Consider the following 24,988-nt stretch of genomic DNA (forward strand, 5'->3'; position numbering starts at 1 on the left):
CCGTTATTTAAGAAGGGCAGCAGGGATAAACCAGGGAACTACAGGCCGGCGAGCCTTACATCAGTGGTGGGAAAGTTATTGGAAGGGATTCTGAGAGACAGGATTTATATGCATCTGAAAAGGCATGGTCTGATTAGGGATAGTCAGCATGGCTTTGTGTGTGGGAAATCATGTCTCACGAATTTGATTTGAGTTTTTTGAGGAGGTGATCAAACGGATTGACGAGGGCAGAGCGATGGACGTTGTCTACATGGACTTTAGCAATGCCTTTGACATGGTCCCACATGGTAGACTGGTCCAGAAGGTTCGAACACATGGGATCTAGGGTGAGCTAGCAAATTGGATACAAAATTGGCTTGGTGATAGGAGGCAGAGGGTGGTAGTGGAGGGTTGTTTTTCAGATTGGAGGCCAGTGGCCAGTGGTGTGCCGCAGGGATCGGTGCTGGGCCCTCTGTTGTTTGTCATATATATTAATGACTTGGAATGTGAATGTAAGGGGCATGATTAGTAAGTTTGCAGATGACACCAAAATTGGTGGTATAGTGGACAGTGAAGAAGGTTGTCTAAGGTTACAACAGGATATAGATCAACTGGGAAAGTGGGCAAGGGAGTGGCAAATGGAATTTAATGCAGACAAGTGTGAAGTGATGCATTTTGGGAAGTTAAACCAGGGCAGGACATATACAGTGAATGGCAGGGCCCTGGGGAGTGTTGTTGAGTAGAGAGACCTTGGGGTGCAAGTACATAGTTCCCTGAAAGCGGCAACATAGGAAAACAGGGTGGTGAATAAGGCGTATGGCATGCTTGCCTTCATCAGCCAAGGCATTGAGTACAAGAGTTGGGACGTCATGTTACAGTTGTACATAACGTTGGTTAGGCCGCATTTGGAGTACTGTGTGCAGTTCTGGTCGCCGCACTACAGGAAAGATGTGATTAAGCTAGAGAGGGTGCAGAAAAGATTCACAAGGATGTTGCCTGGTTTGGAGAGCTTGAGTTATAGAGAGAGATTGGATAGGCTGGGTCTGTTTTCTCTGGAGCAAAGGAGGCTGAGAGGGGACATGGTAGAGGTATATAAAATTATGAGAGGCATAGATAGGGTAGATAACCAGAGTCTGTTTCCCATAGTAGGGGTGACTAAAACTAGAGGGCATAGATTTAAGGTGAGAGGGAGGAGGTTTAAAGGGGATCAAAGGGGTAAATTTTTCACACAAAGAATAGTGGCTATCTGGAATGAGCTGCCTGAGGAGGTGGTGGAGGCAGGAACAGTAGCGACATTTAAGAGGCATCTGGACAGGTACTTGAATGAGCAAGGCATAGAGGGATATGGAATTAATGCAGGCAGGATTCGTATAGATAGGCATTATGGTCGGCATGGACGTGGTGGGCCGAAGGGCCTGCTTCTATGCTGTACGACTCTATGACTCTATGAAGCCACACTTGGGCACATGCTGCCTTGATATCAAGGGCAGTCACTCTCACCTCACCTCTGGAACTCGGCTCCTTTGTCCATGGCTGTAATGAGGTCTGCAGCCACGTGGCCTTGTCGAAACCCAAACTGAGCATCGATGAGCAGTTTGGGTTATTGCTGAATAAGTGCTGCTTAATAGCATTGTAAATGACACTATCCATCACTTTGCTGATGATGGAGAGTAGATTGATGGAGCGGTAATTAACTGGATTGGAATTTCCCTCCTTTTTGTGACCAGGACAATTTTCCAGACATTGTCAGGTAGATGCCAGTGTTGTTGTGCACTAGTCTTCAGTACTACAGCTGGTATGTTGTTGAGACCCCTAGCTTTGGCTGTATCCAGTGCACTCAACTGTTTCTTGATATCACATGGAGTGAACCAAATTGGTTGCAGACTAGCATGTGTGATGCTGGTGACCTCAGGATGAGGAAGAAATGGATCTTACACTTGGCACTTCTGACTGAAGATGGTTGCAAATGCTTCAGCCTTGTCTTTTGCATTGATGTCCTGAGCTCCTCATCATTGAGGATGGGTATGTTTGTGGAGGCTTCTCCTCCCATTATTTGTTTAGTTGTCCACCATTATTCATGGTTGGATCTGGCAGGACTGCAGAGCTTTTTATCTGATCCGTTGATTGTGGGAGAACTTAGCTCTCTCTATATCATGCTACTGCCATTGTCTAGCAAGATTGTAGACCTGTGCTGTAGTTTTACCAGATTGGTACTGTCACACACATCAGACATGCGATGATACAACATTCCCGGACTAATTCTGAAGAGTTAAGACTTTTTAAAAAATGAACCTTGATTTTAAAAAGTGAACAAAGGTCCAAAATGGCCACCGAAATGAAAAGGGGGTTAGCCTTTTGTGTATTCAAACATTCTGACAAAGGCAAAGGACAAATCTTCAAAACCAAAAGATGTTAATGAAACCCACCTTACACCTATCTTAAAAACATTCCAGAATTGAATGTCTTTTTCTAAAACAAAGGAGGTGTGAAGTAGCTAAGTTCTGGGCCATTCTGTGATCCCCAAGGGTAGAAACCAGAATGTCTGCTAACAGGAGGTGAGATGTGACACAGCTTTACCTTTAAAAAAAGACAGCCAGAGAGAGAGAGAGAGAGAGAGAGAGAGAGAGAGAGAGACTGACCCAGAAGGTGAAGCTACTTGTAACAGTTGGCATTCCAGCAAGCTAGAAAGCACATGCCCTGCTGAAAAATCTAATATCTACATTATACAAGAGAGAGAGCTGGAAGTGACCCACCAGCTTCAACAGAACCTTCAATCAAGAGAGAAATCTACAATCTTTTCAGGCCTGCAACCATCTAGAACGTGAGTCTCAAGAGAATTCAACAGGTTTATCGTAACTTTTCTCCCCCATTAAAAACGACCTTCCTCTTTCCCTATCTGTTTCTTCTTGTGTATTTGTGTGTCTGTGCGGTTGTGACAATTTTGGGATAAGGCACAGATTAATAATCGATTGACTTTCTGTTTTTAAAACCTATAAGAAAACCTGTCGCTGTCTGGTTATTTAAAAAATAAAACACCAAGGGGCGCAATTCAAATATAAATAGACTTGCTATGGTCAGTGGGAGTTGAACAGTGGGAACCACCCACATCACACCACGTGGCTGTAACAAACTTCATTTTTAGGTATGTCTGGTGCTGCTTTTGGCACGCTCTCCTGGACTCCTCATCAAACCAGGGTTGATCCCCTGGCTTGATGGTAATGGTACGGTGAGGGATATACCAGGCCATGAGGTTACAGATCGTGGTTGAATACAATTCTGCTGCTGCTGATGGCCCACAGCACCTCATGAATGCCCAGTTTTGAGCTGCTAGATCTGTTCTGAGTATATCCCATTTAGCACATTGGAGGGTATCCTCAGTGTGAAGACAGGACTTCGTCTCCACAAGGACTCCTACCAATACTATCATGGACAGATTGGCGAGGATGAGATCAAGTAGGTTTTCCCTTGTATTAGTTCTCTCACTACCTTTCGCAGGCCCTGTCTTGCAGATATGTCCTTCAGGACTCAGCCACCTCAGTCAGCAGTGGTGCTATTGATCAACTCTTGGTGATGAACATTCAGTGCCCTTGCTATTCTCAGCGATCCTATGAAATGAAGTTCAACATGGAGGAATACTGATTCATCAGGTGAGGGAGGGAGATAGGTAGTAATCAGTAGGAGTTTCCTTGCCCATGTTTGACCTGATACCATGAGACTTCATGTAGTCTGGAGTCAATTGTTGAGGACTCCCAGGACAACTCCTTCCCAACTGTATACCACTGTGCTGTCACCTCTGGTGGGTCTGATCTTCCCATGGGACAGGACATACCCATGGATCGTGATGGAGGAGTCTGGGACGTTGGGTGCAATATATGATTCCGTGAGTATGACTATGTTAGGCTGCTGCTTGACTAGTCTGTGGGACAGCTCTCACAATTTTGGAAGAAGGCCCCAGAAGTTAGTGAGGAGGACTTTGCAGGGTCGACAGTGCTGGGTTTGCCTTTGGTGTGTCGGAATCCGCTGCCTAGAACTTTGCTGGGAGATCTATCCAGCCTAATTCTTATTATACTTTGTCCCAGCAGTTTGGTACAATTTAATGGCTTGCTAGGCCATTTGAGAGGGCAATTAAGAGTCAAACACATTGCTGTGGGCCTGGAATCACATGTAGGTCAGACCAGCTAAGAACCAGTAGATTTCCTTCCCTAAACATTAAAGCATTAGTGCACCAGGTAGTTATTAACAACAATCCAGTAGTTATATGGTCACCATTACTGAGACTATTTTTTGAATTCCAGATTTATTTAATTAACCATTGCCACTGGGAGACTCTTCTATGGTTAATAGAGCGGCCATAAAGGAAGGCAACCCCCTCCCCGCAAACCTGTTGGGGAACCGTCACAGTTTACCGGGTGGTCTCCCCATGTGACAGGGGCCCACCCCGAAGCTGGTAAAATGCTAGTGGGAGCAGGGAATGGTCTTTAATTGGTCACTGCTGTTCCCACTGTTGACAATATCCCATGTCAACAGGAAGATGCTGGACTCCCCTCCTGATGCCTCCCACCTTCTAGCCCATCTCAAGAGGGCTGGTAAAATCCAGTCCTTAGAGTCAAGAGCAATATCCATCCCGTAATCACTCTTACAGGGCTTAGTGTACTTCTTGCAATGCCGCTTGAGGAAAACCATGGCCCTCAACATGAGTTTGCAGCCCCCAAGAAAAGGACTTAAATAATGGGATTCTATTTCAGCGTATGATATGAGGATCCAAACATGTTTCAATACTGACTAATCAATGTGCTCCACTTAAGAGCATGTCAGAAAAGATGGACTCTTTCCATGCATTTCCACGATACTCAACTTGAGTTCAATACAAATCTTTACTTGTAAAGATGCTATTTTCAGCTCCAGTACACTGATCATCAAGGGAACTATTCACCTTTTTTTCTTCTACTTTTAATCAATTAGCACATCTACAGAATATGTCCAAGCATGTGCGATCAGCTCATTAAAATTCCAAAAAACAATACTAACAAAACAAAATGTAGTAGTACTGGACTTATTCATTTAGCTGTTTGGGGTGGTGGTGGGGAAAATTCCGATTAAAATGCACCAGTAATACCTGCTACCCGATCTGTCCTCGGACCTACACAGACTGGGTCGATGTTTGGCTGCTCACAAGGTAGGTGATTATAAGCCCTTGGAAATGATTGAGAGGGCCACTAAATTGATGTAATTTAAATGCCCTGCGTTGCCACAGGAGGCTAAAAGAACTCTAGTAAACAGACTTCTGGGAAATCTTTAAAATAATGAAGGGACTAGATTAGGACCATGTGGATAGACAATTTGAAATGGATAGGGTAGGAAGATAAATTACATAAACAGAACTAGATTAGGTGTCAGGGTTTTTTTCTTTCACGAAAGGTTAATGATCTTAGGAACAAGTTGCTAGCTTGTGTAGCAAGTGCTGATTCACTAGAAGCTCTCAAAGGGAGCTGGACAAGTTGCTGGCTATGGACGATATTGCTACATACAAAAGGTAAGTGAGATTTTGCTAGGTCTAGAACTCATCTTAAATTGCCTTCAGGAATCAAAGAGGAACTTCCCAGATTATTTGCTGGTGCACTGTTCTAGAGATTCTCCCCCTACCCCGGTTTTTGTTTTGCCTTTTCCAGTGAGGTCACAGTGACTAGTGGATGTAGACAATGCGAATCACTATGCTCAGTCTGATCATGATGGTACATGACAGGGTTGACAGCTAGTCAGTCTTTGCTTGTAACTTCCATTAATGTGCAGATAACTGAATTCAGATAGTACAAATGATTCCAGGAAACATGCAATTTTATTTTGTGCATTTGTTCTAATTAAAAGTGGAGGAACAAGGACATTGCAAAGATCAGATAATACTAGCTGATAAAAGGTTTTATAGTCTTGCCTAAAATCAGGCTATGTTAAATTGGAATCTTTTTACTTTTTTTCCCTTTCTAATTTATGCACACAGCAACATTCCAAACTGATGAAAGGTCACTGGCCTGAAACATTAACTCTGCTTCTCTCTCTCTACAGATGCTGCCAGACCTACTGCGTATTACACACACTGTTAATGACCAAAATCGAAGGCGTATTTACAGAAAACAGCACAATACCAATGCCTGCAAAGAGAGCATCTTGGTAATGTTCTGCAATAGATCAACTTACTAAACTCAGAAGAATTGACCAACTACCCCAAAACAACAGCACAGTCTTACAGAAAGCCTGTGACACAAGCCTAATTTTAAGAGACCAACAGCATCTAGACAGTAAAAGCTTTGTTATCTGGCACTTTACCAACCAGTAAGCTCCATTATACAGAATTTCCAAAATCATCCGTAGCCTATCTCCCACTGCAGAGTCTTCTAGAGTGCAGTTAACCGTTCTCAGCATTACTGCATAGCAATTAGCGATACGACCAGTATAAAAAAAAAAAAGAGTATTTTACAACAGCAGCCATTCGGCCCATTGAGTCTATGCCAGCTCATGGTGCTGCTGGCAGCCCATCTCATTGCATCGCTGTGCTTATATGGTATGACTTATTGCTTCATCAGTCACTATGGCATCCAATAAAGTCTCAATAGGAAGAGGAAAGCAGAAAAAGGTGTTATGTTGATACTACACTAGAAAATAAATATTTGCAGACATCTTGAAAAAGGTGAAAATTGCAATGTATTAATGAATATAAGGTTGATTAGTCACCTGTACACATCAAGTCAAAAAGACCAGTTATTGAAATCTTTTGCTAGTAATAAAGCTGTTGAACACCCTACTGTACATAAACCTAACTTAGAGCAGCTAGACAGCATATTGTATGAATGGTTTTTGTTGAAATGCTCCAAGGGTGGCCCAGTCTCAGGCCCAATGCTCAATGCAAAGACAGAAAAGACTTTCATAAGCAAATAGAACTGACTGAACCATATGCATTTTACAAGACTGCTTTTTTGAAGGCTTGATATAGCCAGTGAACAAAAAAAATCTGATAAGGCTGCAAAAAAAGTATGAATTCATCAGAAACAACTGAAGGTAGTATAGGCCCAGAACAAATTTATTATGCAGATGAAACAGACCTATTTGGGTGCTGTTTGCCTAATTTCACCCAAGCTGGTGCAAGTGAATCTAGTGCTGCAGGTTTTAAGCAAAATAAAGATAGAAAAACCATGCTTGCATGTGCTAATGGTATGGGAATGTACCAAGTGAAGCTTTTGGCACTGGGCAAATATAATCAGCCCAGAGCATTTGAAGGTGTAAAGTAGTCACTGGTTGATTATAGAAGTACAAAGTAATACATAGACAAATACATTTTATGATGTAAAACCAATGTTTTTGCACCTACAGTGAAACTCAAGAAAATCTAAAAAAAAACAAAGCTAGTCTTTACTTAGAGACTGTCACGCTCACCCTCATGAATCAAAAGGTAGTCTCCAGCAATATTTTTACCATCTTCCTGGCTGCCAATGTTACATTAGTGGACAAGGACATCATGCAGAATTTTTTTTTTTTTTAAAAACACGAGATTTCTTAAGACTGTCAACAAAGCATGAAGGCTCAATCCAAAAATTTCACTCAGAGGACAACATGGAAAAGCAGCTTTAATGTGACTTGTGCTTGGAATTCAATTAAAGGTAAAACATGGAGGGTTTGGAAGAAATGGCGGCCTTGTGAAGGCTTTAAAATGTTCACCATAAAAACTCAAATTCTTAACATGCTGAGGGATGTACCTGCTGCCAAATCAAACCCAAATCAACCAGGTTAGTGAAAACACAATGTAGAAAATTGGGTTGAAGCAGTTAATGATGCAGAAATAAGAGTATCCTGAATCCACAGAAGTATAAGGAAAAGAAAATGCAGACGGTTTTAGTGAGGAACAGAAAATGACTTAACGCTGCTTCAGCATGATACAATTAAACCAAAATTTGCTAAAATGCAGATGTTATTCTACACAAAAGGTTATGCAGCTACATATTTCACACTTTACTTTCATGCAAAAAACAAAAAAAAAAAAAAAGCTACAAGGGGCTGAATTTTACCATTGGACAGGCAGTCCACCAACCAAAAAGTCAGTGGTGATCCTGCCTCCGCCTGGCCTGGGGATCCACTCCAGATTTTACAGTCCCCAGGTCTTCAATTGGTCTTGGGCTGAACTTCTACTGCATTGAGGCAGGAAGTCCCACCTAATGGAGTTGCCAAGTTGGCAGCTCTTAGACCCTGCAGTGGCCACTGCAGCCCAGCTTCACAAAGAAGAAAGACAGTCCTGTGAGAAGGCAAGTTTTAGGGACCACACTGGGGGTGATCAGTGCAGCCCCATATGGAAAGGGTGGTCGATGTTGGTGGGGGGCGGGGGGTGCATGCTGGATGTTATGGGTGGTTGGGACATCAGGGTAGCCCTCCATCAAGCACAGGGTGTCTTCCTCCCCACTGAGAATTGCCTGCTTTTGTCAGGTGGCTTTTCTCAGGCCTGGGCCACCTGACCAGCCATGGGTAACATTCCTGCAGTGTCAGGCAAAGTTTCTTAAGTGACTGTCGATTGGCCACTTAAGGTCTTAGGCCATTTCCTGCCACTGCCCTGCATAAAATGGCAGTAGAGGAGAGCGGGTTGTTAAGTGCCCTCCCCAGAGCCTTCCACTCTATTTCAACCCCTCCCCCCAGGCCACCATCTTGCTTTGGAAAGGGTTGGGGGGCGGGGAGAGAAAGAGGAAAAAAAAAAGAAAAAAAAAAAAGTGTAAAATACCAGCCATGAGGCAAGTAGGCAAACAGACATCCAAAATCTTAAGAAAGCTTCCAAGGTGTGCCAAAAGCTCAGTACAGATTCTGTCCCATTACTTTCTACAACTAGTACTTTTGTGCAATTTATACATTTGCTGTTCAAGAATTCTAGCAACTTTACAAGATTTGTACAGTACATCTTATTTGCAGGGCAATCATTTCCCAAAATTAAAACTATTGCATTGGTAGTACAATGGGAATTTGATTACCTAATACTCTTCAGGTCTGGCATATGCTAGATAAAGCTTTTACTGTATTACTTGATTTACTCATGTTTGTGCACAAAGAAGTCTTGTGGAGAAAGGCAGACTTTTTTTTTAAAAAAGGCAATTGGCTAGAAATTGTAAAATGCAGCAAGACAGCATTTTTGAAAAGGCTTTTACTCATTAAAAAAAAAGAAAGCAGACTAATGGGAGAAGGTTTCCTCCTCCATGGAGTCGTTGGGGGTCTGGCTTCAGGAAGTGCAGCAGAATAAACTAGCCTTCTTACAATTAGTAGGCCACCTTCCCCATTTAAAATCACACATCTAAATTGAATAGGTGAATGTTGAACATTTAACCTTTTGTAATCTCACACTGGCTCTGGAAGTCAATGTAGAACAAATGCTGTAGCATTAAGAGTGGTGCTAAATTGCTATTCAACTAGTCTCAATCAGGGCACAAATCAAATGTTGATCTGCTGCATCCTTAGGCAGCCTACAAAAATCAAGTAACTTTCTAAAAAAAAAGACAGTCTTACCCATTTTCTTCACTACAGACTGCACCATTCTAATGAGTATATTAATCTTTCACACAGTATAAAAGGTCTCTTCAAATGCATGCATGTGCCTTCTATTGGCACAGTACACAACTTTACAACAGGCTCAGAGGAGATGGACTGAGCCCAGGATAGTAACTGGGGTGCATAGGCACCAAGTTAAAATTACAAAAAGTTTAAATTCATATGTCTCCTGATTTACACCTCTGGCATAAAACTTTAAAAAAAGGAAAATTTGGCAAGGTTTTAAAACAGGCATCCAAATCAGATGTCACCCACCTTCTGGCAATTGCATGGTCACAAGATATAGTGACTGAGACAAGATATTGATCAGAATTGACCTGAGACAGTGACCAAAACCTCAGAAGCAGTGCCAACTGATTTCAGTCCCAATCCTGTTCAGAATACAGATACTGAAATATCAAATGACATCATGCTGCAGTTAAATATGTTGCATTCATATAGTTTAGTTTAGAGATACAGCACTGAAACAGGCCCTTCGGCCCACCGAGTCTGTGCCGACCATCAACCACCCATTTATACTAATACTACACCAATTCCATATTCCTACCACATCCCCACTTGTCCCTATATTTCCCTACCATCTACCTATACTAGGGGCAATTGCTAATGGCCAATTTACCTATCAACCTGTAAATCTTTGGCATCTGGGAGGAAACTGGAGCACCCGGAGGAAACCCACGCAGACAGAGAACTTGCAAACTCCACGTCTCTCACACGAGACGAGATTCAGCTGTATGATTGAGAACAGCAGCTTATTTGGAAGCAATACATTTACCATGATCCTATAATTTTGCTTTATAACTAAAATTTCTTGGAACATACATTGTATTGGAAGTTTACATGGAAGTTAAATTTAGTTTAAACTAAATTAAAGTCATTGAGCACTGGTTACTGTAATTTAAGAATGTCATTAAAATTGTGATTTTAGAGAGTGATCCAAAAGCAGAAATTTCATCTGTAAAATTACCCACACTTAGATTTTACTGTATTGTGCCTGTGCACTATAGAGTACCCAGGCACAAAGAGGAACTGGGGATGGAGAATCATTACATCAGGTTTCCACTGCATTAGCCTGGCATTTCCAGATTTCTGAAATAATTGTTTTAGGACCTGCAACCTTCAGTCCATCCATCCCATTGCTGTTCCCTAATCACAGCACGAAGGAGCAGACCAAGAGCCATATACATGGGCCAAACCAGAAGAGTGTAGCAGACTCTTACTGCACAAGCACAGCACACCTCCATTGTATTTGCCAGGCTCATGGTACCAGTAGAGTCAAAACAAAATACTATAGTGCATTATATTCATTCCTGCACTATATTACTGATATGGTCCAGGAGCAAAAGTAAATTAAACATGTTAGTAAGAGCATCTGCTTTTGCATCAATTGGAACGATTTCATTTATACAATTTTAAAAAAAGGAAAAACCTTCCAAATTAAAAAATTAGCCACACAAACCATTATAAACAGAACTTTAATCCATTAGTTTCATGGGCTAACATTTATAGAGTCTCTATTGTCAGTCAATAATTGTTCCCTTTCGAAATTTTCTTCCATTCGTTCCCGGCACCAGGGCAGCTTTGCTAGGACTGGCTTATGGAACCCATTGTAGAGTGCTGCACCTGCCAGCAGGATGAAAAAGCCTAGGATTTGGAGACCATGGAATTGTTCCCAACCCACTGAGAGGCTCACTATCCAAATTACAATGGTCCGCAGACTGTCCAGAACCATCCGTGTGGTTGCACTGATTTCCTTTGTGACACTAATACCAGCAAAGTTGAAGAATGCAATACTCAAGATGTTTCCCAAGAGGGCTAGGAAGATTAATGGTTTTATCCCTATTTGACAGAAAGCATCAAATGCATCCTCAAGGACACCTCTGGGGTTGCCACTGAATGAGCCCACGGGAATATAGTACATTGGAATCAACAGCAAAGTTAGGATGATGAATCCAAACAATCCTAAAAAAAAAGAAAAAAAAGTTACAAAATGGATAGCAAGAGTTTCATGCTAGCAAGTAGTAACTTGAGCAGATGAATTACAAGCTAACAGGTTAACAAATACAAGGAAGGTGGTTGATAAGTTTGTCTGTGTAATTTCCAACTGATAGACACATTCTTGAAAGTTAGAATGTTTTAATACATATTGCTACATTTTTGAACTATACAAGACTAGTGTGCACCAAAATGATTTTGCTCATTAGTCTATTTGCCAATCTCTGATCAAGGTATTTTAGATAATGTAATTTACTTTTGATCTGTTGCAAGTGCCAAAGTAGGGAACAACTCACTTCCATACAAACTTTTACTAACATAAAAAACCCACCATTTTGACCAAACGTTCATCTTTATAATAAAATACTGCAAATGCTGGAAATACTCAGGTCTGGCAGCATCCATGGCAGAGTTAGTATTTCAGGTTAGTTCTGATGAAGGGTCACTGACCAGAAATGTTAACTCTGCTTCTCTCTCTAGATACTGCAAAACTTGCATCTTTAGTGGGCAAAAGATGGCAGTCCGTGTCCCACAGATTAAATACAAATAGCTCATAATTCAAGAAAACACTACTAGACAACCACCCTGCCACTCCCTTTGTCCTAGTATATGAACTCAACTCCATTTCTAGTAGAAGTTAAGTTGGTATTCTTCCACTATTTGTTGACACCATAATCTAAGCAATTGGAAAACTGCAACTGCAGCACATGAGACTTTCTAGACAGCAATATAGTCCTGGACAAGCACAGTGGTAAGCATCTACAGCTGAACTTTGGCTGAGTTATTGGGCTGGAATCTGAGCTAGACACCATCACACCCCTTCCGTTAGAGGTGGTTGATGGTCAGGGACAGGAGGGTGTGATTGCAAGTCAGGCAGGTAGTAATGGAGGAGCCTCAGCCCTCATCTTTGTCCAAAACATACAAGGTACTTACTGCCAATGTGGATGAGAACTAGGACTGTAGGGATGACGTTGGTGTAGGAGGCCATTCATTCGAGTCAGGGAGTAAACTAGGAAGTGGTAGAGGACCATATAGTCAGTGGAATAGATACTGTTCTCTGCATTTGAAAAGAGGGTGTGTCGAAGGTTGTGTTGTCTGCCCGTTACCAAGATTCAGGACACTTCCTCTGCAGTGGGAGGGGGAGGATCCTGATGTTTTGTAGGAGCCAATGACAGATAGAACTAAAGAGGTTCTGTGGAGGTAGTTTGAGGAACTGGGCCTCGAGTGTAATAATTACTGGATTACTACCTCAGCCACAAATTCGCGTGTTCAAACAGATTAAGGAATTAACCACATGGCTCAGTGGTGCAGGAAGGGGTTCCAATTCATGGGATGCAGGAAGAGAGGAAGCAGTTCCTAGAGATGAACAGTACTTAAATTGGGCAGGAATCAGCTTCCTGGCAAAATATTGTATAATGGTGACTTTAAACTAAGTGGGTGGGAGGTGATGGATTAGAAAAAGTCAGAAGGAAAATTTAGAAATTAAAAAAAAGTCAAGGCAATAGAATGCAACTATTTGGGTAAAAGGCAGAAGTGGGAGGGGAAGGGACAAAGGTTAACTGTAATAGTGCAGTGAATAAAAAAGTTCATGCAAACAATGTGGCAAAAAAATTAGAAGGCTCTTTGTTACAAATGCTTCATGTATTCAGGTAAGACATTACCTAATGGCACAAGATAAAATAGATATGATCCAATTGCCATTACAGAAGAAATGTGGCTGTCAAGTGAACAAGTTTGGGAAATAAATATTCCAGGGTACTTAGCATTTGAAAAAAGACAAGTAGAATGGAAAAGGAGTAGCCCTGATAAAGAATCAGTATGGATGGCAATAAGGAACAACCTGCTCAGAAAATGGTACAGAATAGTTTACAGATCCCCCAACATTAAGCAAGAAATAATTAGAGCTTGTAACAAAAGGCATGTAATAATTGAGGGAGTTTAATCGTCACAGACTGGACCCAAATAGGCAAAAAAAAAAAAAGATAATTTGTAGAATGCTCTTGCAAAACAGTTTCCTGGATTATGATGTTGTGGAACTATCTACAGATAATGTGATTTTAGATCTAGTATTGTGCAATGAGGCAAGTCTAATTAGGAATCCCAAAGATCCTCTGGGATAATAAACTTAATATGGAATGGAATTAAAGTATAAGGGACTTTGGCAGGAAGAAGCACATTATCTAAATGGTGACAGATTGCAGAGCTCAGAGATGCAGAGGAATCTGGACGTCCTAGTGCATGAATCACAAAAGGTTAGTATGCAGGTACAGCACATAATGAGGAAAGCTAATAGAATGTTGTCGTTTATCACGAGGGGAATTGAATACAAAAAGTTGGGAGGTTATGCTTCAGCTATACAGAGCATTGAGAGACCACATCTGGAGTACTGTGTACAGGACTGGTCTCCTTATTTAAAGGATGGATGTAAATTCATTGAGACAGTACAGAGAAGGTCTACTAGACCAATACCTGGAATGGGTGGGTTGTCTTATAACTAAAGATTACACAGGCTAGGCTTGTATCTGCTGGAATTTCGAAGAGTAAGAGGCAACTTGATTGAAACATCCCCGTGTTTCATAGAGAATCTCAAACTAGGGGTCACTGTTTAAAAATGAGTTGCCCACTTAAGACAGATGAGAAATTTTTGGAGAGGGTAGTGAGTCTTTGGAATTCTCTTCCTCAAAAGGCAGTGGAAGCAGAGTCTGAATATTTTTAAGGCAGAGGTAGATAGATTCTTGATATGCAAGGGGGTGGAAGGTTCTCAGGGGCAAGTGTAAATTCAGCCATGAACTTATTGAATGGCAGAGCAGGCTCGAGGGGCCACTCCTGATTATGTTCTTATGTTGAGCTCAAAAACAAAGAATCTTAAACTTAAAGCCAATTGCATAGGTATGAGGGAACAGCTGGCCAAGGAAGGTGTAGCAGTAAACATACAAACAGTGGGAAACATTTCTTTCTAAATGATTCAAAAATGTAAATAATTCAGCAAGGAAAGATCCATCCATGGCTTACTAGGGAAGGATAGCAATTAGATGAAAAATGAGGTGACTTATAATGTTGCAAATAGTAGCAAGCCTGAGGATTAGGAGTGTTTTAGAAGCCAAAGGGTGACCAAAGTTGATTTTTTTTAAAAAAAAAAGAAAATAGGATGAGTAAACCAGCCAGATATTAAAGATGAGCTTTTACAAGTATGTATTAAAAAAAAAGTGTAGCCAAGGTAAAAATGTTGCCCCCTCAGGAGGAAGAGATGGAGAAAAACCATCATGGGAAATTAGGAACTGGCAAAGACTGACATGGAACAAATATGGTTTGCCTTCACAGATGGTGCAAATTACATACTAGAAAAAGGAGGAGTGTAACCAAGGGGCCAATGACAGTGAAGAACTTAAAGGTGAAAAAAGTATGAGGGGGACTAACAACTGGCAAATCTGCAGGACCTGATGGCCTACATCTTAGGGGTCCAAGAGGGAGTGAATGCACTGGTTATGAATTTTCCCAAAATTCTACAACTGTCCAGCAGATTGGAAGTTAATGAATGTACCATTGCTATTCAAAAAAGGGAACAGGTCAGTTAGCCATCAGGAGACTGCTGGAATTTATTAAAAGTCTTAATGCACTGATTTTTTCTTTCCATAGTATGATCAGACATTCAACATGTTTTCACGAAAGGGAAAAAGTGAGACAAAAATTAGAGTTGAGGATGTAACTACACTGGGCCCCACTATAATGTGGAACTAACAGGACAGTCTTGGACCTCATTTTCACTGAATTCCTACTGAAATGATTCTTAAATTTAAGAGTCTTTTTTGTGATGCATGAACATTGACGAAGGATAGATGCTCCACAAATGACAAACTAACGCAGTCCTCAAGTTTTCATGAAAGGCTGATATATTACAAGCACACATTTTGGTTGAAAATTTAAGAATCAACATCCTTAATATGTATTCTGTTTCTATTACTGTTGAAACTGGAGTGCTGATAAGAAAAATCAGGATTCAGATGGAGTGAGTGACAGAGCCCAGTGAGTTTGTGAATGAGCAGCTGGGGCTGTTTAAGAGGGGAGGAGGAGATTACAGGATGATAGAATTATTTAAAATTGCAAAAGGGATGAGACAATGTAGATAGAAATCAGATGACTTCCTCAGTAATAAATCCCTAAATTACTGGAAGATGGATAAAAAAAGATTAAATTGAGATTTGAGAGCAAGCTTTAAAAAGCAGCTTGTGGAATGTACTCAATGATTGAAGGAGATATCATGTCAACATTTTAAGACTAGATTGGACATACAGCCAGTAGACTAACAGGCCAATGAATACCAGACAGCTCCAAAAACACTCAAGAAGCTCGACACCATCCCGGACAAAGCAGACCGCTTGATTGTTTGTGGATGGGGTGCCATTCACTCCCTCCACAACCACAGCGGCAGCAGTGTGCATCATCTACAAGATGCACTGCAGCAACGCACCAAAACTCCTTGGACAGCACCTTCCAAACCAGTGACCTCGACCAACTAGAAGGGCAGCAAATGCATGAGACCACCACCTGTAAGTTCCCCTCCATGTCACACCATCCTGACATAGAATTATACTGCTGGGTCAAAATCCTGGAACTCCCCTAACAGCACTGTGGGGCTACCTACTTCACATGGACTGCAGTGGTTCAAGAAGGCAGCTCACCACCACCTTCAAGGGCAATTAGTGCTGGCCTGGCCAGTGACACCCACATCCCATGAATGAATAAAAAAAAAAAAAGTGGTTGAAGGAAAGACAAGGGTGGGGGAAAATCAAGAAATATGGAAAACAGGGCGAGGACATGGAATTATGACTAGCTGAAGTCAAAACCAGAAATACAAGATTAATAAAATTGTGCAAATGTTGACTGTTCAGTAGCAAGACCTGCTCTTCAAACTCCTTTTCCCTTTTGACAAGGGCCATCTGGGGTCACAAGGTAGAGCACTGCAGTGACATTTCCAAACAACATCATTGAACTTGCCTGGACTTCATCTTGAGGGAGAGGGAGGGGGAAACCTGACTGGCGTTGGTAACAAATTTGTCATCTGATAACAGGTCAGAGATATGGTCCCTGTGGACTGTTATAGTGGGACCCCAGTGCAATATAATAGGCATGGGGAACCAGTAGACTCTATCCTTGAATTTCCAAAAAGGAAAGGGTTAATACACAAGATAAGGGCCGAGTTGGGGGGGGGGGGGGGGGGGGGCGGGGAAAAAAAAAAAAAGTGGTGGTATAATGTTAGCAATGGATGGAGAAAAAAAAAAATAGACAGCAGAGTTAAAACAGGCCATTTAAGTTTGCTGGCTCTAACTAGTGCAGTGATCTGACCTCAACCATTTAAAAAGCCATAATTAATGGAGAGACAGAATACAAAGCTAGGTGGGAATGAGAGGACACACATATTGACAGGTTATGAAGATAGGCAACAAGACAGCAGATGGAGTACGTTGGAAAGCACGAGGTTATTTACTTTGATAGTAATAGAAAAGCAGAATTTTTTTTTTTAAAAAAGGCATGGAACATCTAAATGTTGATGTTCAAAGGGACTTGGGTGTATTTGTCCAAGGAACACAGTTTGCTTGCCATCAGCAAGGCAAATGGTATGTTGGCCTTTATTGCAAGGGTGCTGGAGTAAAAGAATAAAAGGAAGTCTGGTTACAGTTGTATGGGGCTTTGGCGAGACCACACCCAAGAGTACTACATGTAGATTTGGTCTCACTATTTAAGGAAGCATATACTTGCCTTGGAGGCACAAAAAAAAAAGGTTCACTAGATTGGTTCCTGGTCCCTGGGATGAGGGGTTGTTTGATGATTTGGTGCTGAGTAAACTGGGCTGCTTTTCTCCACCACCCCTCCCCCTTCAAGTTTCACCACAATGTAACATGAAAGCTATGATCATGCTGGTCACAAACACCAACATCCTCCCCTTTCATATGATGGCTTAATACAGTTTGTTTTAGGGTTTCACTACTAGTTTATGAAAAACAAAAATGGTCACTTTTGCCATTGATAAAGTAAAAAACACTGGCCTCAAAACAAAAACATACCTTCTGTGCCCACAGCTCGAAGTGGGTGTACATCATGCTTATAAACAAACTTTTCTTCTAGGACCATCTGAATAGCGACGATGATCTGTGCAATGATAATTAGAAGGTCTCCTAGGTAATAAAGAAAACATTTTTTTTTTTAAAAAGTCTGAAATTGGAAACCTAAAGCTGACTCTTTGGTAGCTCATTTCCCTTTGATAGTATACGCTCATCTGCAGATTTTTTGGGGATCAGCTGTTGCATGTAGTTTAGTTTAGAGATACAGCACTGAAACAGGCCCCTCGGCCCACCGAGTCTGTGCTGACCATTTATACTAATCCTACGCTAATTCCATATTCCGACCACATCCCCACTTGTCCCTATATTTCCCTACCACCTACCTATACTAGGGGAAATTGCTAATGGCCAATTTACCCATCAACCTGCAAGTCTTTGGCATGTGGGAGGAAACCGGAGCACCAGGAGGAAACCCACACAGACACAGGGAGAACTTGTATACCTAAAAACCCATTTCCAAAATAAATGCAAAAAGTGACTGAAACCCATGACACTACAAGTTTGGAATCCTCTTGTATACTTGCTCTTCTCTCCCCCAGTACACACACACACTTTAATATGCACCACAATGTTCCTGGGAAAAAAAGTAAGGGCAATCCAAGGAATACCAGCTTAAGGGCTATGGGAGCAAAACAAAAAAAAAAAAAAAACACAGACTGGATGCTGGAAATACAGGTCTGGCAGTGTTTTCTTTCCCCCCCTCCCCCCCCACAGAAAAACCATTAGGTCAGTGATAAAAGGTAATTATCCTGAAAGGTCAAGTTTCTCTTTCCATAGATACTGCCATATCTGCTAAATATTGCCAGCATATGTTTTTAATTTCATTAAAATGTTAAATCCAGCACTGGTCATAGAGGAAAGACCTTAACTTAAACATTACAAGCAGGAAATCTCCAATCGTGGGGTGGGGAAAAAAAGAGAAAGAGGATTTGTCCTTTGAGTAAGTGTTGGAGGCATATTATTTAGCCTCGTGCCCAGGCAGAATTGGAGGAGAGGAGACTGTCCAGTTCAGTGTTCAGGCTGGTACTTTTAATACAGTAATTATGAGCTGATTCCACTCTTGGAGTTGCAACTTTCAGCACAAGACTACAAAACAGTCTAGTGTTCAACCCAGCTCAGCAACTAACCAAGGCCATTAGTACACAGAGCCTGCCCAAAGCCTAGTTAAATGCCAAGACCAAACAAAATTCCTCAATCGGCATGGCCCACAATATTTCCAGCACTGTCATTCCAAGAAATCCACATTGTCATGTTAGGCCCTTATCTGCCAAGAATGAGGCAGATTAATTTTGTCAAACACTGATTTTAAACTGTTACTGGAGTGAAGAAAGGACTTGAACAGATCAGCTGTAGCTGGAAAATACATTTGCATTTTAATGGCCAGTGATTGGAAGGACCCAAAAAAAAAAACAAAAAAAACGACCATTCCCTGACACATTCAACCCACAATGGACTTTTGATCACCAGACGTTGGTGGGGGAAGCTCACTTTCCAGGTTGACTGCCAAGATAGCCAAATACATAAACGAACATGGTCAAACCATCAAGTCACATACTAACCTGCTGGGCAACCAGAGTTTTTTTTTGAATTTGTAGAGAGTTTGGGCAGAAAGCAGAATGCTCCTGGACGGAGGATCTCTCCTGGCAGCCTTTGTCTGCCTGCTCCCATCTCTTTCTCAAGCCTCTGAATCCACTGACAATTAGTGAACCCCAAGAGAGAAAAGTCTCTTACAGCAAACAGGAATACTGGGCCCCAACAAAAAGCAATATCTACCTACACAGTCAAGGACTCTACAGTGAGCTCGAAGAACCATAAAAAAACTCTTCAGATATTGCCTCAAACTTTTCCACTATTTTTCTTCTGCTCTTTTTTGTCTATTTGCATGTATCAAATATGCATACTAGTGTGGGTGCATAGTGTATCTGTAGACATTAACCAAATTAGAGTTTAATAAAATTTCACCCTTTAAACCCAGGAAAGCCTGTTTGCGATGGTTTCTTTGCCTTACAATTGGAAAGTGCTGAACAAGGATTCACAAAGGGTGGATCTGAAAACTGTTTAAAATTAAACTGTAACAGGAAGACCAGGTGAAGGTTGAGAGGGACCCCTAGACACCTTTCTCACCTAGTCATAACATCTTAAAGCACCATGCACATCCAGAAATGTGGAATGGTTTCATAGATGTATATTGAAGTGTACATCAGCTCATACTACTTTTGAGAATTAAATTTAGATCATACTCCTTTAAGTAGCTTTCACACATTACCTTGTTGAATTTGGAGTACAAGCAGTCTGCAAGCAAAAGGACTTTGCATAAGACTTCTGTAATATCAACATTTCAAAGCTGGGACAGGAATACTGACTAAAAATGATACAAGTTAGGGTGATCCACACAAAAAGTGGCCTGCACCCAGGCTGTTGCAGCCAGTAATTCTAAATCACAAACTTTCCAAGTCAAGAAATACTAAACAGGTTTACAATACATTGTAAAATAAAACAAAACTTCAATATTGATTAATTAGATCTCATCCTGCAGCTGGAGTGCCAGTTTAGGTGTCTGAAGTACAGAGTGCAAATCCAAAAGCCAACTTGACTCCAAAGAAATATTGAAAATGAAGCAAGACCCCAGGATGCAGTAGTCTCACTGCTTCAGTTTGGCATTACAGTAAAGAGCCTACTATTCAGTTCAGAAGCAGACCAACCTTTCTTTTTAAGAAGAAAGAAGAGGAGAGATTAACCTGTTGCCACCTTCCAAAACATTTTTTTTTTAAATTAAAGTTTCCAGCTTTTAAAAAAAAAGAACAGCCTCAACTTCCAGCCAAGCAGTGCAGGCAAGATTCTCGTGTAATGTAAAATGTACCTAAAGGTATTCTTACTTTTACCAGAGGGTTTGAAGAGGTTAAACATTCAACATATTGAGCAGTGGAAGAAACAGAATTTGGACTTGCATCACCTGTGAAACAGGGTGACCTGATGAGTCAGGAACATCCACAAAAAAAAAAAAAATCAATCCAAAATATTGAATGGTATGATGAGCAATACACAAAGTGAGAAAAAAAAAGTACAATTTATGAATTTAATTAATTGAAAATGTGAAGCAACTCAATCCACAAGTTTCTTAAACCAGTGTCAGATTCAACAGAAATGCAAAAGTTCACTTCCCTTGTCAACAGTATTTGATAATTGTGCCAATAGGAATTCATCTGGCCTAAAACTTTCTCCAAATGTACACACAGGAATGAATAGGATTGATTCAACACTAATCCACACCCAGGGTTAGAAGGTATAGTTTAAAAAAAAAATGTAATTACCTGTTATAATCTCAGATAACTTGTGCTCTTGATTATGATTTCCACTGACAAAGTCTGCCAGCCCCACTACCACAAGGCCACAGATAGTGAGGAAAATACCAATCCATTGGCTGGTTTTTAAACGACGACCCAAGAAGGCAACAGACAGCAGGCCAGTGAAGACGATTACAGCTCCACGTAGCATCTGGAAACTAGATGCACTGGTCAAATTTAAAGCTGCAAGATAAAAATACCAACAGGCAGGTATGATGTATAGAAAAAAAAAAATCATTTCAATGCATGATAAAAACAAAATACTGCAGATACTGGAAATCTGAAATAAAGAAATGCTGGAAATGCTCAACAGGTCTGGCAGCATCTGTGCAGCGAGAAGCAGAATTAACATTTCAGGTCAGTGGCCCTTCATCAGAACTGGTAAATAGCAGAGTTAATGTTTCAGGTCCCACCCTGCCTTTTTTTTTTTTGCTTAAAACCTATTACATTTCTGATATTTGCCAGTTCTGATGAAGGGTCACTGACCTGAAACATTATCTCTGCTTCTCTCTCCATAGATGCTGCTAGACCTGCTGAGTATTCCCAGCATTTCTGGTTTTTATTTCAATGAGCCTGACTGGCTGCATACATGCCAAGCTAGAAAGTGAGCAAGAACAGATAAACTTAAAAAATACAAAATGTGAAGAAAAATTTAGACCAACCCATGACTGTGCAGGGGCTAGTGATGACTTAAGTAGGATTTCAAATTGTAGCAAAAAATGCAGAGTGTTAAATATTGGTACTATGTTTAGAAACACATTACTTTAGAATGTGCTCATTGCTGATGTAGAAATCCCTGGTCTTGCAAAACCAAAAAAAAATCAAGAACAGTTATTCCCAGTGGACAGTAGCATTGTATTCTTTAACCCTCTGGCACCTGTACAAAGTGGGTGTGATTTGAGGAACACAAGTTACATTTGAACAATGACTGGGTTTTTCAGGTTTGTGCTATTGGTTAGGGTTGTTTATAGTCATTAGCACTCTCTGCACTACTGCTTTGTTTTTCATCACACCATTAGCACACACTTCGCCTTTGCCCCTGCCCCATGACCTCTTATTAATCTCTCCAGCCCTCTGTCCCATCACACACCTTCCCTTTTGTTCTCATCCTCCTCCCCAACCACCATGCCGCCCCCCCCCATCCCCCACCCACTTCACTTGCTGAAAAACAATTACATTTCTAACCTTTGCCAGTTCTGATGAAAGGTCAGAGACCTGAAATGTTAACTGATTCTCTTGATGCTGCCTGACCTGAATATTTCCAGCACTTGTTTTTATCCCTGGACACCAGTATTAGGTGACTTTGGCCCAGAGTGATTAACTGGAGATAGTTTTGCACCCTTGCTAGTTATCAGCAGGAGTCTTTAACTGAATAAAAAGACAAGTCACAAAAATAAAAGTTTTCCTGCAGCTCGCAAGAACAGAAGCTATAACACAATTCACATACTGTTGCCCATCTTCAACTAGTCATTAGACATTTCACTGCAGTGCCAACTCTAATACATCCACCAGATGTCAACTTAAAACTGCTGTTAATTCACTAGCTACAAGTTATTAGATGCAATCTTGCGATCAGTGAACATTTGAACTATTTGAAGTTTGCTTTGTGGTTTTCAGTCATGCTGCTTTGTGCCCAATGATTCATTGGGTAAATGACTAACTCAATACCACAGCATATGGCACAATCACAGAACAAAAAAAAAAAGCCCAATTTCTGATCTGTGCATTTAGGCAGTCAATCTGAATCAGATATCAGCCCATGGCAGTTCCAGTGTCCACATGTTTGGAGTGGGAGTGATTAGTAAACAAAAAGGTAACTTAATTGCTATCCAGAAAAAAAAAACTCATGTATAACTTCTGGAAGTGGCCAGCATGAAAGTTAGGTAGCCCTCACTGGGAACTTGAACTGAAGACCTGAATTATTAGACAAAATTTGAAAAAAATCAAGAAATTCTGCTTTAGTGGATTAACCCCCATTTCAACACAGCAGAGGTACAAAATCAGCAGTGTGGCTTAGATTACAGAAAATAAAAGATGGAAGTCAAATACAGTTGACCAGAAGTTGGTATATAATCCCAATTGTTTGAGATTGTGTGGCTTGCAAAGAAAAATAAGAGTTGTGTTTTAGATAATTGAAGAGATCATGGTTATGTTTAATTATTCATAAAGATCCATGGAGTATTTATTTTGTTTTATATTGGTCTCCTTCAGATACTGGCAGTCAGTGGCTCTTACCAATGTACATAATGCTGGTGGCTGTCATGTCACATAAAGCAGGTGGTAGGAAAATGAAAGAGTTGAACTTCCTTGCAGAAGCCATTTGGGGTTCTGGTTTTTGTCGATCATGACATAAAATTATGTAGAATACAGCCAAACAGGAGACTTCCCCAAGGAACATTCCCACCGCCTGCAAAAGAAAAGCCCGAAACAAGAAAGCATTAATTGTTTGTGAGCTCAGCAATAATGGTTTTTCATGCTCTTTCCACCTCATTTCACAGGTCCTCCTTCAGTCGACAGGATGGAGGATTGAGATACTAAAAGTCCCAATCAAGCACAACCCTGCTTTATACTTAGCAGGTAGGCTCTGGAGGAAATTCATTTTGCTATTGAACCAAGCCAAAGTTGTGAAATCGAGTCTCACTCCAGGTACTGGAAAACAATCTAACCTGATCCTCAGTACTACCCTTGACGTAGGTGCAGCACTGCCAGAAGCATCATCTTTCAGGCAGGATGTCAAAACTGAGGCACTAAAACAAAAAGGCACAAAGCTGCTGTACATAAATCAGGCAAGAAGTTAAAAGGAAAAATGCTAATAAAAGGCTTGAAAAGGTGGTGACTGAAGTGAAAAAAAGGGATAAAAAAATTTTTTTTGGGGGGGTGGTTTTAAAAAAAAAAAAGGCAGGCAATCAGGTTCAGGGAGGGGTTCCAGAGGCTAAATGCACCACTATTAATTGGTGGAATGATCAAATGAGATAAAGCTGGGGTGGGGGTGCAGGGCAGGATGCCATAGTATGCACAGTATGGTTTAAAGACTAAAAAAGACAAAAGTATTAGGCTTATATTAAACAGATCATTTCTTTATTCCAGCAGAGAATAAATTGTTCTCACTGCCCAATCAGCATTTGTGGTTTTTGCAGACCTTCAGTCAGAGGTTAGTGGTCAGTTTCCACATTGCAACAGTGACAGCATTTCATTGGCTGTAAAGCACTTTGTGAAGTCTGGTGATCTCAAAAGGTAGGGAGTTATTTAAATGCAATGCTTTTTTCCTTTTCAAAAAATAACCTCAAATTAATGGTTCAAGTTCTTTTGGGGGAAAAAAAAAAAAAGTGTTATGCCATTGCAGTCTATCACTCCAGTTAATACACACTCACCTGAAGGAAGGGATGATTGAATGAGTGTTTCGGTGATCCACTGCAACCTTTAGCACTGAACCCATCAGCCCACCTGAGAAAATTAAAAACCAAGTCAAAATGTCTTTAATTCTACATTTCTACAAATGGGTTACATATTGAAAATGCAAACATACTACGTTTAGAGCTTTGTCACTAGGTAGAGGTCAATGGGCTCTGCAGCATTTTCTTCTGCTTCCCTCTGGAAAACAGAAGATGTGCTAATACTTAAAAGCTTTTTTTGGGGATGTGGGAAACACTAGCAAAAGGAAGCCTGGACAGAATTATCTTCACTATCCACATTATTGCAGTTGCAAGAAGGATGCAAGAGGTTCAGCTGTGATGCCAATCTCCAGTATCCACAGAGGGCTGGATTTTATGCAGAGGTGGGGCTCCTGGCACAAAAACAAACAGGATGGGGGAAACCCCACCTCTGCATTTTTTCCAACCTCCAGGGTTATCTTCTGGAGTCAAAGAGATTTTTAAAAAAAGGCATGATCACTGTCCCTTTAAAACACATAAGGATGGGGATCTCACGCCCAAGAACTGCCAATCACAGGGCCAGCAGTACCACCAGGAGCAGTGGCCACAC

At 41.0% G+C, this 24,988-nt stretch overlaps 1 protein-coding gene across 2 annotated transcripts in view; it reads right to left on the bottom strand.

The window, feature by feature from the left end:
- Window positions 1–6,972: 6,972 nt before the first annotated feature.
- slc35f6 (solute carrier family 35 member F6) overlaps window positions 6,973–24,988 on the bottom strand; it is a 37,978-nt gene continuing 19,962 nt past the window's right edge. Inside the window, exons 3-7 of one of the 2 annotated variants that reach the window (XM_068025751.1) lie at window positions 24,379–24,451; window positions 23,243–23,414; window positions 20,975–21,190; window positions 17,607–17,717; window positions 6,973–11,511 (exon numbers count right to left, since the gene is read on the bottom strand). In XM_068025751.1, coding sequence (XP_067881852.1) covers window positions 11,039–11,511; window positions 17,607–17,717; window positions 20,975–21,190; window positions 23,243–23,405 — 963 coding nt within the window. In that variant the 5' untranslated portion in view covers window positions 23,406–23,414; window positions 24,379–24,451 and the 3' untranslated portion in view covers window positions 6,973–11,038. The remainder of the gene's footprint in view (window positions 11,512–17,606; window positions 17,718–20,974; window positions 21,191–23,242; window positions 23,415–24,378; window positions 24,452–24,988) is intronic. The other variant, XM_068025746.1, reaches the window with a different exon arrangement.

This window comes from Heterodontus francisci, chromosome 3 (genome assembly GCF_036365525.1).
Source record: "Heterodontus francisci isolate sHetFra1 chromosome 3, sHetFra1.hap1, whole genome shotgun sequence".
Lineage (NCBI taxonomy): Eukaryota > Metazoa > Chordata > Chondrichthyes > Heterodontiformes > Heterodontidae > Heterodontus > Heterodontus francisci.